The sequence below is a fragment of the Astyanax mexicanus genome, chromosome 22 (assembly GCF_023375975.1).
Source record: "Astyanax mexicanus isolate ESR-SI-001 chromosome 22, AstMex3_surface, whole genome shotgun sequence".
NCBI classification, from domain to species: domain Eukaryota; kingdom Metazoa; phylum Chordata; class Actinopteri; order Characiformes; family Acestrorhamphidae; genus Astyanax; species Astyanax mexicanus.
This window is the reverse complement of record NC_064429.1, coordinates 17,294,686-17,308,907: the sequence shown is the minus strand read 5'-3', so window position 1 is coordinate 17,308,907 and position 14,222 is coordinate 17,294,686. Positions and strand designations below refer to the sequence as shown.

The 14,222-nt window shown below is 39.1% G+C and overlaps 2 protein-coding genes across 3 annotated transcripts in view; one reads left to right on the top strand and one right to left on the bottom strand.

The window, feature by feature from the left end:
* The window catches only part of LOC125786735 (cyclin-dependent kinase 5 activator 1-like), an 832,135-nt gene that overhangs the window by 161,922 nt on the left and 655,991 nt on the right, over nt 1-14,222 (bottom strand). The window lies entirely within an intron of this gene.
* fras1 (Fraser extracellular matrix complex subunit 1) overlaps nt 1-14,222 on the top strand; it is a 248,149-nt gene that overhangs the window by 94,945 nt on the left and 138,982 nt on the right. For both annotated transcript variants that reach the window (XM_022664877.2, XM_022664876.2), the window contains exons 14-15: nt 1,788-1,922; nt 12,073-12,216. In XM_022664877.2, coding sequence (XP_022520598.2) covers nt 1,788-1,922; nt 12,073-12,216 — 279 coding nt within the window. The remainder of the gene's footprint in view (nt 1-1,787; nt 1,923-12,072; nt 12,217-14,222) is intronic.

The window sequence follows — 14,222 nt, the reverse complement described above, 5'->3', positions numbered from 1 at the left end:
CCGCCTAGCGCTAATGGGAATTTTTTTTTTATCTTTCTTTCCCAGTTTTCTCGCCATTTAGTCATTTTACACTTTGTCAGGTAGTGATATGTATTCTAAAGCTTGTGCAACTACTAATTAAATTTGTGGACAAGGGCATTGATAAGACAGTTCCAAGGGTACTTCCAATGGTGCAGAAAAGCTTATTATAATGTAAGGTACTGTTATAACTATAAAATATATACACACATCACACACTGGAGTGCTGGAGTATGATCATGCCCCAGTTAGCGCTGGCAGGTTAAAACGTGACCTGGATCCTTCCTCTCCCCTCTTAGATTCACTCTGAAGCCACAAAGAAGCAGATAGATGGAGCATCACTCCTCAGATGCCTAATTTGCCCTGAGAGAAGCCTGGTGTTTTTAAGGGATGATGGAAATTGATTCGGAGTAGTCTCTTTAATTCAGCTCCTTCCTGTTTGTCCTCCAATTCACCTCGTAATATTGACTTGGGTTTCAGCTTGGCGGCAGGAGGGGAGGATGAAATGTTAATTGTTAGTTGTGTCTAACAGCAGGGTAATACCTCCTCAAATCTCAGTTACTCATACACTCAGGTACACGTGCTTTCATTTTATGCAGTGTTAAGGGGCTGGGGGGGGCTTAGTACAATTATGTAGAATTAATAGTTATGTTGTCGGAAAAATACAAAAACAAGGTCGGAAACGAGAGAGCTAACACAGGTAAGGAAAAAACACTTTGTATGAACAGGTGTAACCAATATTCAGGTGATTTACTTTGTGGTAGTGCCTTTGAGAAGTGTTATGTGATCGTGAAAAAGAGTAATGTTAGTGTGTGGTGCGTTCTGGGTATCGTAGTCCGGAGACTGGAGATCACAAGTAGAGCCGAGTGCGGGAGAGACGGGCATCTTCGGCACAAGGCGTGACATTTCCAAATAGAGCAGTATGGTGTATTGTATCTTTACAGGGTTTGGACAATGAAACTGAAACACCTGTTATTTTAGTGTGGGAGGTTTCATGGCTAAATTGGAGCAGCCTGGTGGCCAATCTTCATTAATTGCACATTGCACCAGTAAGAGCAGAGTGTGAAGGTTCAATTAGCAGGGTAAGAGCACAGTTTTGCTCAAAATATTGCAATGCACACAACATTATGGGAGACATACCAGAGTTCAAAAGAGGACAAATTGTTGGTGCACGTCTTGCTGGAGCATCTGTGACCAAGACAGCAAGTCTTTGTGATGTATCAAGAGCCATGGTATCCAGGGTAATGTCAGCATACCACCAAGAAAGACGAACCACATCCAACAGGATTAACTGTGGACACTGTAAGAGGAAGCTGTCTGAAAGGGATGTTCGGGTGCTAACCCAGATTTTATCTAAAAAAACATAAAACCACGGCTGCCCAAATTACGGCAGAATTCAATGTGCACCTCAACTCTCCTGTTTCCACCAGAACTGCCCGTCACCACATTAAATTATTGTGGTTTAAAACCAGGTGTTTCAGTTTCATTGTCCAACCCCTGTATCTTTATCACTATATGAGTTTTTATGAAAAACACATTGAAGCACTTCAATAAAATCATGAATAACAGCAAATCCATTTTTTTCAACTCAGCGCTCACACGCAAACTCTTAAATTCTTTTGCAATCTTCCTTTGTTTTGTCCTAACATGATTTCTCTCTCTCTCTCTCTCTCTCTCTCTCTCTCTCTCTCTCTCTCTCTCTCTGTCTCTCTCTCTCTCTGTCTCTCTCTCTCTGTCTCTCTCTTTCTTTCTGTCTCTGTCTCTGACAGCCTGCCAGCCGTCCTGTCTCACCTGTGTGAATGGTTTTGAGTGTACGGCATGTGGTGGGTCTCTGCTGCTCAGTGGCAGACAGTGTGTGGCCGCCTGCGAGAGAGGCCTGTACCAGGACCACACACAGTGTCTGAGTGAGTAACACCAAACACACACACACACACACACACACACACACACACACACACACACACACCAACACACACACACACACATACAAACAACCAAGGTTGGAAAAAGGTTAAAATAAGAGTCTCTACTATTCAGAGAAGAAGGCATTCTATTAAATGTTTGGTGCATTGCTTTTTTTTTGAGAATTTGATTACTGTATTTTACACGCTATAAGGCACACAGCATTATAAGACGCATTATGCGATGCTGGTAAGGAACAGGGGTGTTGCCATGGTTTCCTTCTAATTCAGCAGGTTTACAGATTTGCACTAAGGCTGGGTGCAGCAGCATTAGCTGCTTGCAAACTCTGAACATTTTTTGAGAAAATTAAAGGATTTTAAGTGCACCTTAGTGAGGCCAGGTTGTTGGAGTCTCACTCTCACCCAAAAATGAACCAAAAATAAACATGGCACCAAGAGATTCATGTTTATCCGCTTGAGATTGTCCTATTCTTTATCTTAAATTAAGCTTTTGTGGACTGTGAGTTATGCTTGGGATCATTGTGTTGTTGGAAGATCCACTGACTCCCAAATTTTGGCTTCCTTACAGAAATATATATATATATTTTTTTTACAGTAATTATGTTTTCTTCAAGGAATTTCTGATACCTTTCTGTACACAACAAAAATCTCCCTACTTTCTGCCACCAAGGCATACTGCAGGACTTTACACTCACTCCAGGGGTTTTGACCACCTGCCTCTTTAGGAATCTGTTGGCAGCAGGTGATATCTTCCTCCTTCTCTTCTGCCACGTCTGGGCAGTGTAGCCAGTGTTCCTGAAACTGAACTCACAAACTATGAACATTCAGTTGTTTCTGCGTGGCAGTGATCCTTTCTCGTAACGTTTTGGACAACTTTCTTGACTTATGACATGTATATGTATTTCTAGCGCACAATCAATTTTCACAGTCAACTCAGGCCTAGCCAGCCTAGGTATTGGATGTTTTGTTTTTTTCTCTCAAACTTGATTTGCAAATATGTGCTCTAATGAGGGATTCTATTGAGGAGGTTGAATTATTCTAAAACTGCAGCCGTTGGTTTGTATTAAATGTGTCAAAATCACTTATTATAATAGTTAAATTGTTCTAGTTTGATTTGTTTATTGCAAACCACTGAAGTTTAATACATTTTGCTTATAAACCTAATTAGACGTGGGGTTAAATAATGTTTGATTGTAACTATAGGCGTGCAGTTTATGCAGTGCTAATTGTTGGAGTATAAATATGCATTGCCTTTTAGCTGCATTACGCTAAAGTGCTAAAGAAGAAAAACAGACTCCAAGCATGTTTTGGCTGATTGGCTGCATTTGGTTTTAGGGGAAAGCTGTGGAAATGAGATTTCTCACAGAACTCTCACTATAAATCTGTAATCCTTCAAACTCCTTCATCTGTTCTTTCTGCCTTCGCTTCTAACACACCTGATTCAAGTGATCAGAGTGTAGGAACTGGGCTACAGAACACATGGACTGGTTAAGGAGCTTTGAAGTCTGGATTTAAGTGCGCTTCCTGCATGCAGTGTTGTCTCCTTCTTTACAGCTTGAAGCACTGCCAAGAAGAAATCTACAGCCTGAGAAAGAGCTGCCATCTTCAATCATCATTTAGAGGAAAGGAGATGGTGGCAAAAAACCTAGAACTACTTTATAAAATAAGAAATATGAACTAGCTGTGAATCATGGTGGTGGATATTTGATAGATTGGGAATGATTGGCTGCATTAAGGTCTGGAGCCCTATCGTACACCCTGCACAAGGCATGTCACAATGCTTTTTGCTATCTTACACCCCGTGAACAGTCCCCCACCGTTAAAATAGCATCGGAGTTTAGGAATATATCTACGTCAATGGCCGTGGTGTTCTGAAAGTGAGGAGTGTTCAGCTAAATATCTGCCGTGTTTCTCTCTTGGTGGCGGGAAACACAAGGGAAACGTTCAACTGACTGATTAAAACCCTGACAACAGTCAGCCGCCCAATCATATCTTAGACATGCAGAAGAGCCGTGTGCTGTTATATCAACTATAAACAGAATAAAGAATAAAATATCATTGCTTTTCCCTTAAATGAGCTGCTGGCATAGCTTGACAGCGTCAACGTGCAGGTCAGTTTTCTCTGCTGAGATGCACAAAAGCATTGTGCTGTTAGGATATCAACTTGCCAAAGTTGCCAAAGAGTGCACCTGGCTCTTGAAGGGAATGGCACACTGATTGGTTTATTTTTTACATTACACCCAAAACACATGCATGATGTATAATAGAATTAGTTCATCATGCCTTTTGCGTGTTTTGATCCACGCAATGCGTATCTTTTGTGCCCTCATGATAGCAAAGACATGCCAACATGCCCTAAATCCAGCTGCGCAAACCACATTTGACCGATGTGCAATAGATCACTAAATTGGATCCTTTCATAGTCTAAAGCTGAAGTGCAGTTGGGTTCTGGAACAAGACAATGATCCAAAGCAAGTCTACCTAATAATGGTTGAATGTAAGAGGCCTAACATTATGAAACGGCGTAGACAAATCAGAATTGTGTGTTTATTGCTTAAAAGCATAATAATATGACTAAGCTGGAAGGAGGAAAGGGACAAGAATTCTTCACAGCATTATAAGAGACCAATCACAAAAAAAACATTTGGTTGAAAAGCACTGAATATCTTTTCTTAATAAATTAATATTACAATATTACAATTTTCATTTAGCCTTAGTTTCTTACTATCCAGATAAATAGATACACATCATTTTCTCAAAATAAATCTCTCCTTTTGCACAGTACTCCACTGTCAGAACTCTACACTGGTACAGAAATATAAATGTGAACCCTGGAAGTAACAGCATGGTCCTCAGGGTACTACTGTGTACTGTAAAGGTTCACTACATTCACTTATTCAGCAGAAAAGGGTGTATGTGTAACCAAACTCATTTTATATAGAAAGTTAAGTAAAAAAACGATACATTTGTTTTTACTTGTTCCAACTCAAAAAGTACAGTGCATTTGCTGTATAAATTCTCACTGTAAGTAGTTTATGATGAGAAACTGTCAAACCATAACAGTAAAATACTAAAAAAAGACTAAAAACTGAAAGAAATACAGTTTAATACAGTTTGTACAACTGTGAAATACAATAAATACATACATCAAACAAATCCACTATTTTCTTTTAGGACAAAAACATTATTTAATGACTTTATACTCATCCAGCCACAGTCAGATTCACTCTATTTGGGTGGAAAGATTTATCTAGATAGGGTTTTTTTTTGAGAAGACAATGTGAAGCTGGAATGAAAACAAGCTGAAATGAAATAGAAATAAAATAAATTAAAATTAAAATGTAAGGAGTCGAAATTCAGATACTTGTGTGAAAATCTAACATATTTAGTCCAGTAAAGTATAGATAACCAAAATGTCTACAAACCTTGTGTGGTGTTCGGGTCTGTGGGACCCATTTTCATTTTTCATCAAATGATACTAAAAAAAAAATTCTAACTCAAACTCATTGGCATTGGCTCATTTTTTTGTGAAAAACATATATGAAAACACATTTTCGATAAACACACACTGTACACCCCCCCCCCCCCCCCCACACACACACACACATTTATATTACATACAGTATGTTTGGCCAAGGGCTAATAAAAATTGCTTCATTTGTAAATGTATAACTAAACAAATTTTCTACTCATATCTTGAGTTAAATTCATTTTCTTTTACATTTTATTAAAAAACTAATAAAAGAGTAGCACTTTTTAAAAGAAATGTAACATAAGAAAGGTAAAGGGCAAATATTAACCATGTAAGCTGTTTATATTGCTTGCAATTTAGGTGAAGCACGCATGTGTAAAGCATTTTAATGTAGAATTGCTTAATTTTGCTGAATTAAATACAAGTAACAAAGTAAACGAGTAACATAAATATGACCACCACACAAGGGTTAAGTAAGGTAACAAAGTATTTGTACTTCATTACTTGACACCCCTGCCCATTTCTAACCAAAATCCTGTTTACAGCTTGGTGAAGTTAAACACACAGTTCATTTTGTAAAGGTTGTGAGCTCCAAACCTGACACAAAGAATCCAATCTCGTTCTGCCCAAAAAAAAGCCCCCGGACCCCTTTGAGCTCCACCTGCAGAGCTGTTCTACCACGCATACGAATTTCAAGAAGCTAGTAGAGGAGAGGGATTCCTGGCCTTGACAGCCTAGCTGACCATAGCCATTTTCAATTCTGAGGGGATCACGCGTTAGCGCCCGTGCTAACTGGTTTGTGACCACGGAGAGTCAGACTGTCCAAAGCAATTACGCCCCCGTGGCTGTTCCATTTCACACTTTAATGAACTCGGACCATAAATTGGACTTCTAACCCTTAATTTAGAGTGAGTGGGCACAATCTGTGCCTCACGTCGTGCCCATTATAGAGAACTTAGTAAGACTGAATCCTATTGAGGGCTGGAGAAAGGATTGTGGTGGTGGTGTGTGTTGGTGTGCTGGGTTGGAAGATAAATAGGGAATGATACGGTAAATTTTGCTCTCTGTGTTACGTGAAAGAGAGCTGAGTGAGATGGCTGGGTGGATTAGGTGCACATTGTTTTTTCATTTGCATTCAGAAAGAAAAATGATTGATTAAAGCTGACTGGTTTCACCTTCATTTGGCAACCCTTTGGTTAGACCTTGTTCAAATGCTTTTCTATTAGACGTTAGAGACGTTGGAGGTGCTGTTAATAATAACAGGAGCATGTTTTAGTCAGAGAAACATGTTTAGCATTAGCAGTTTATTTTAATTGAATGATCATTTGTCTATGAGATGAATCTAAAGCTGAAGCACAGTTGGGTTTTGCAACAAGACAATGATCTCAATCTTAATCGCACATGCACTAATGTGCTTTTTACATTGTTTGAAAAATAAGAGCTGTTGGCAGGGTGCAAGATAGCAATGAGCATCACAGCACAGTGTTCAAGCTCCTTATTACAGTCAGTACCTCTAAAAGGATTTTTTTAAGCTGTTATTTGAAGGTAAATAATTACATAATTTTGCTTTAACCACCATTGCTACTTTTTATTTTCCTTACTAGTGTACTTTAGGTCAGATATATGGTCCTTGTATACGATTCTATGTCGTCATTTTGTAGTTGGTGCCATGTTGTTTATGCCCATATTTGGGGTTCCGTGTCTAAGAGGTTCAGGCCTCCCAGCATTTGTTGTAAAACCACTTCAGATGGTCCAATAACGCAGCAGTGCGTCTGGTCTTCAACCAACCAAAACCAATGGGCACATATCAAACCACTGCTCATTGAGCTCCATTGGCTACCAGTTGCTGGTCATATCAAATTCAAAGCTCCTAAAATTGCCTAAAAATAATGATGGAACAGCTCCCTTGCACCTAAATGTCTGTGTTACCTCCTGGCTGTTGTGCTCCTCCAGTGAACATTGCCTAGCTTTACCAAACTTTCCCACAAAGCAATCCAGACTGTTCTCATACAGAGTTCCCCAACGGTGGAACAAACTACCAGAAACCTTCTACTACCAGATCAGGAGAATCTCTTGCTACCTTTAATAAACTCCTGAAGACAGAGCTCTTCAAAGAGCACTTACTCTCCTAACACCTCTAACACACTAACTAACTACTTCTAACCTCCTCCTTTCCTCCTCTATCCCACCTTTCCCTCTTGACCTCCTTTAAGCCCTTGAACTTGAACTTCTATGTCTTCTATTACTAAATGTACATCATTATTTTTAAGTCCCTTTGGATAAAAGCATCCACTAAACGTAATGTAATTGGTGGTCTGTAGAATAAAAAACTACAAAAGCTGCAGCTGGTTTAAGCAGGACCCTTCAGTTCTGGTCCTGCAGGGCTGCTGTCCAACACACACACAACTGATTCAACATTGTTATCTTATATTGAAGCATCTTCCCTTCAATAAGGCATGACCGTTCATTTTTAGACGCTGCCAGTCTGGTATTTTTACATCGTCACTCCACCATTCAGTACAGAGAGCGCCTCAAGGCTTAGCTGTGTTATTGAGACAGACATGCTATCCTGCGCCGTGGCTAATTTGCTAACAGGCCTAGTCTAGGCCTAAGTCCATCCAGCTGATCTATTTTCTTCTTTTATTTATTTATTTTTTTGGACGGACGGAGGGAAGGATGGGGTTTGCGAGCTGTCTGGATATGTTGGCACTGTGCCCGCTACAGTAAACTCTTCCCCAGTTGGTGCCAGGGCGCAGGAGTTTAAGGAAAGGTGCCACGTCGAGCGATTAATGGGTCTTCCTCTGTTGGCTTTGAGCCAGACCACATGCTCTTTATCTGTACCTACAGAGCACAGAGAGGGAGTTTTTAGCCAGAGTTAATTTTCTGCTTTTTTTACTGCATGTATTTGTGGAGAACATGCAAGACCATTTCCCCATAAGATGCACCTGCTTGAATAGTGTTCTGGATTTTACAAAACTTTCCAAAATTACATTTGAAATTGGGTCTACTGAAAAGGGGTGGGCGATATTGTAAAAACAGTATCATGATGCTTACTTAGGTGACAGTTTTACACATCTTGGCTAAATTTTCTTAGTCCGCTTTATGAAGTAGAGTCACCTCGAATTACTTTCAGTTAACAGCTGTGCTGAACTTAACAACAGTTGAATTACTTGAATTTGTTGCCTCTTAACGTGTTTGAGAGCGTCAGTTGTAAAGTTATGAAGAGGAAGACAGTGTATACAGTGAAAAGCTCTGTGTAAGTAATGTTCTAATCCATGTTATGGCAAGAACTTCTCAACTAAGTAAAGAAAAAATGAAGGTCAGTCCATTTGCAAAAAATTTTAGAACTCCATCAAAGACCATCAAAAACGTTTTGATGAAACTGGCCCTTATTAGGACCGCCCCAGGAAAAGAAGAACAAGAGTTTCCTCTGTTGCACAGGATAAGTTCATCAGAGTTACCAGCCTCAGAAATCGAATTTTAATCATTTAGAACGTTAATAGCTCCCCAGATAAGAGCACCTAAATGCTTCTTAACAGAGTATTTGGGTTTGTTTAACACGTTTAAGTTACTACATGATTCCCATTATAGTGTTCCTTCATAGTGTGAATCACGTCAGTACTCATTTACAATGCAGGAAAAGTAATAAAATAACTTTAAATGAGAAGATGTGTCCAAATGTTTGACTGCCACTGTAGGTAGAAAATAAAATAAATATAATATAATATTCTGTTAAAAATAGTAAGTGTAATACTGCAGTATAGGCTATTAAGGCTATTTGTTTAATGGGTAAATGTGTGTGTATTATTGTTTAATAATATCAATTCATGATTTTAGAAATATTTAATTACCTCCTACACGGTAACATACACAGCATTATGACATTATATCACTGCAGCCACAACATTATGACCACAAGATACTCCTAAATGCCTGTAGTGTCCTCTTATTTAATAAAAAATAAAACAGAAACCCTAAACAGTCATAACCATAATAGTATCTTATGTTACAAAAAAGAATAACTTGAAATTATTTCTGTTAAACAAAATCCCATTCTTTTTTATACAACAGGAATGGAAAATGTCATTTCTGTTTGTAAAAGGAAGAAGAATAGGAATCATGAAATCAACCCAAAACATTCAATCCTCTTTGATTTAGTGATTTAGTAATTGTTCAGTCTTATAAACTAAAGCTCTGGTACAATGATCCAGCAGATTTGACCAGAACTTGTATTACGCTATAACTCTGAGCGCTACGGCAGGCCATTCTGCACCAGTGACAGTGTATTTGCTCAGTGTGCCAGCACTGTTTGTGTTTTATGGAGCAGTAGCTCTGGAGCTAGCAGCTAGCTGGTGGCACTGTGTTCCAGGCGTGAAAGTAATGGCTCGCTCTGCGACGGCGGCGAGAGGACGAGTAATCCTCTTTTTGTCTGTCATCTCCTGATGGAACAAGATTTGCGCTCATGGCTTTCTCATATTCGTTCTGGAAATGAAAAGTCTCGTAATGTCAGATTTCAGTGAGAGTGAAAGGAAGGCCGTAGTGAACTTTTGAAGCTCTATGTGAGAGTTCCTCAGAAGCTTTTCTCAGAAGTTCTGCTGCAGTGTTCTCCGTGTTCTTCTGAGGGGGCATATAACCTCTGAGAATGGAACTAGAAGATGTCAGGGATGATGGGGCTCAGTCTGGGCTCACTCACATACGCATACATACATACATGCCCTCTATTCTCTATTTATAGAGCGGAGCTAGAGTTTCAGTGGGAATTTAAAGGAAGAGTTCAGAAAAAGCTCACATTGAAACAACCCCTATCCAGAACATGGTTGTCTGATGTTTAAACTTGGCTTCTCTTTAGTTTTAAGGAGTTTCAGTGTACGTACATTTGGTTAAGAAGAGTAGGATTAGCAGGAATGGTGCGCTAACTGAGAAATTTCAGCAGTATGTTAGTGCCCAGGTCTGTGAGATAATTGTTTAAATCCACTTTTTCTTGTTCTTTGTGAAATACAGTATATTAGGTCTTTCTGTGTTGTATATGATGCTGCACATGAAACTGTTCCTCAGCGTCCATTGTCTGCAGTAGCTTAGAAAAGAAATATTCAGAAAAAACATGTCGATTAGGAAAAGCATCGTGTTTACGTCAACTTGTGAATTAGTATTCATGGCCTCACCCACCTTGGCTCGCGACAAATCACAGGCAGAGGTGAAGGCAGACAATGATACGTCTCATCAGATAGGAGCTAACAGCTCTAGAAACAGCATGGCAGTTCATTCTTGTGTTATTTGTGCAAATAACACATCAGTGTTATAGGCTTTGCCCATTAATTCAGAGCTAAGGATCAAATGGTTTGAATTTGTCTATGGAACACCACCAGCGAAGTACAATTGAGATTGAGAACAGTTCTGTTTACACTAGTTAAACGTAAAACTCCACCCCAGGGTTTTGTTCCAACTGCTGCAGCTCAGCCAACAAAACCCTGCGGTGGATTTTTACTTTCTGGACCTGTACTACCCACCTGCATGTGTTTACATAGGTTTACATAGGATCTCCGGTGGATTCTATGTTTTACAGAGAGTTTAAGACTAGATTAGTGGCTGAACTGCACTTAACAGGTTATTACACATGTTGTAAAGTAACATATAACATTGTTGCGAGACTGTTGTCCGTCCCGCTGACTCCTGGTGTTGCAGTGCTGTTAGCCAATCGGAGGCAATATGTTTGCATGTATGAATATTCATGAGCAAAAGCTAAAAAATCCTATCGTTTCTCCCCCCCACTCCTCCACCGAACTAAAGCAGCATTATACCGGATCACCGGAGCTCTTTTTTCCCCCATAAAAACAGCTTACATAGGCCACTATATCGGTAAATGGTACACTCTCTTTATTACTTCAATTGTGATTTTGGGATCCAGTGCTCTTTCAAGAGTGTTGAATACATAGTGATGTTAACAAGAGGCAGTGGCTGACTAGCAGGAGTTTTTGTGAATAGAGATGGCAGCCACCCTAATATTAAAATGTAAAAAAGTATATTATGTCTGAAACTACAAACTACAAGTGTGTAACTAAAGACGTACGATACATGCAATATCTATGCATAGCAAGACATACAATTAGCAGGATGCTAAGGATGTAAATTGTAAGGAACAATCTTTAGACTCTTAAAAATAGAAAGAATTCTGTCTTAATTTATGATTCCGACATTCCTACAGTACTTATCTTATTCACATTTACCTCTGCGGTCATTCAAGCTTCAGCTCCTCACAGAAACTGGCCCTGGTTCAGAATCGATGTAGAAACCTTGACGTCAGAGCAGTAATTAAGCTTTGATTGTTATCGCTGCTTGTGGTGAGGTAATTAAGCGTTGGATCCCGGTAGGTCGTTCCCATATTGAGGCGAAATCCAGGCTAATTTAGGTGCTTGTTCTAACTTTCCTTTAGAACTGGGGGACGTCTCACTGTGTGGTTCAATACGGACTTTGTGAAGAGAGGGTACGGAAAGGTCGTCTTTTGTTCCGGCTCACATTGGCAAATGCTCTAATTCACACTGTAGAAAAAGGCTTTATTCTTCAATAGGTGGTTTGGGCTTTTATTCCGCTGCATGTGAACTCACCCTGAAGTCAACTTCCTAGCTTTTGCATTCAGAATATTGACCTCTTTTTTTTTAACAGGTTGCCATGGCTCCTGCTCATCCTGTCGAGGGGCGGGACCTCAGGACTGTCTGTCATGTTCGGACCCCTCCCATCTGCTGAAGAACGGATTATGTGTTGCAGACTGTGGGCCGGGCTTCTACGCCAGTCAAGGCAACTGTTATGGTGAGCATGCCTTTTTTGACCTCCTGGATGAGTGGTCCATGCCCTTTTGGAGTCATTTTGGTATGACTGTAAGCCCTGGAAGGATTATCAGTGTTCCATGTTTTCTCCATTAGTAAATATCAGCTCTCACTGTGGTTCGCTGGAGTCTCAAAGCCTTAGAAATGACTTTTTAACTTTTTTTAGACTTGTTACATCAATTAGTGACTTTTTTCTCATCTGTTCTTGAATTTCTTCAGATCAGGGCATAATAAATTGCTTTTTGAGATCTTTTATTCTGTTTCATGTTATGAGACAGGTTCTATTTTAATGATTGCCTGATTCTTCAGGACTGGTGGCTAGTGAAATTGAACCTGGCTTTCAAAAAAATACATATATTTAATCCAAGTAAATTTATGGGAGGCAATTACTTTTTCTCATAGAGCCAGGACTGTTTGGATTGTTTTTCCCTTAATAAATGAAATCACCATTTAAAAAACTTACTTTACTCAGATTATCTTTGTCAGATTTTTCACAGCGCTGTAAATAACTGATATCGGTGCAGTGATTTATCAGTCTACTCATGCTTTAATAGAGATCAGTAACACCAAGATTAATAACTGATAACAGTGCACTGATTTATCAGTCTACTCATGCTTTATTAGAGCTCAGTAACACTGAGATTAATAACTGATATCAGCACACAGTGATTTATCAATCTACTCATGCTTTAGTAGAGCTCAGTAACACTGAGATCAATAACTGATATTAACGAACAGTGATTTATCAGTCTACGCATGCTTTATGCTTTAGTAGAGCTCAGTAACACTGAGATTAATAACTGATATCAGCACACAGTGATTTATCAATCTACTCATGCTTTAGTAGAACTTAGTAACACTGAGATTAATAACTGATATCAGCACACAGTGATTTATCAGTCTACTCATGCTTTAGTAGAGCTCAGTAACACTGAGATCAGTAACTGATATCTACATACAGTGGTTTATCAGTCCACTCATGCTTTAGTAGAGCTCAGTAAAACTGAGATTAATAACTGATATCAGCACACAGTGATTTATCAGTCTACTCATGCTTTATTAGTTTTCAGTAACACTGAGATTAATAACTGATATCAGCACACAGTGATTTATCAGTCTACTCATGCTTTAGTAGAGCTCAGTAACACTGATATTAATAACTGATATTAACAAACAGTGATTTAGCAGTCTACTCATGCTTTATTAGAGCTTGATAACACTGAGATTAATCATTGGACAATGTGTGGCAGATCAAAAACAGCATACAACAGTTAATGCATATGAAAAATCTGTGACACAGAAGTAGTTTGCAAAGCAAATAACACAAAATCAGCCGACACACGCAAACACCCAAACGGACGTGTCGTGTTCCTTGGTGTTTGAAAATTCCAGTGCGGCTTAGTGGTAATTGTCTGTGGTAAAGCACATATAACTGTCTGCAGAGCAGCTTAAGACTCCAGTATGACAACAATATCACAAATGTCAGCCTGTGAACTAAATGTCAGCACGGATGTGCCCAGCCTCCTGAAGGGGAGGGGGTTTAACATACAGGTTTATACACAGCTTTCCTGCTAAACACTACTGCTCATCACGATGATGGATGTCATACTTGTCTCTTCATGTTGACGCATGGATCTGCGGTTGGTTTCTGGGCCTAGGACTTTTTTAAAACTTGCTAACCAGAGGTTTAGTGTATGTGATGTAAATGTAAATGCTGTATATCCACTAGGAAATCCATAGGATTTGTGTTTACCCACTTGAAGATGCTCAACAACTCGTAAAATATTTATGTACACTCATGTACATCCATGATACATGATTTTTATGATGCATAAGATATGTTTTTTCTGAGCTAGAGTAGACTTCACAGAATAATTTCTCACTTTAACATCAATATATGAAATTAATTTTTCATTTTGAAACTTAAAAACGTGCATATGTTGCACAGCATATAAGAAGCTTTTTTATGTCAGAAATAAAGGGAAAAAA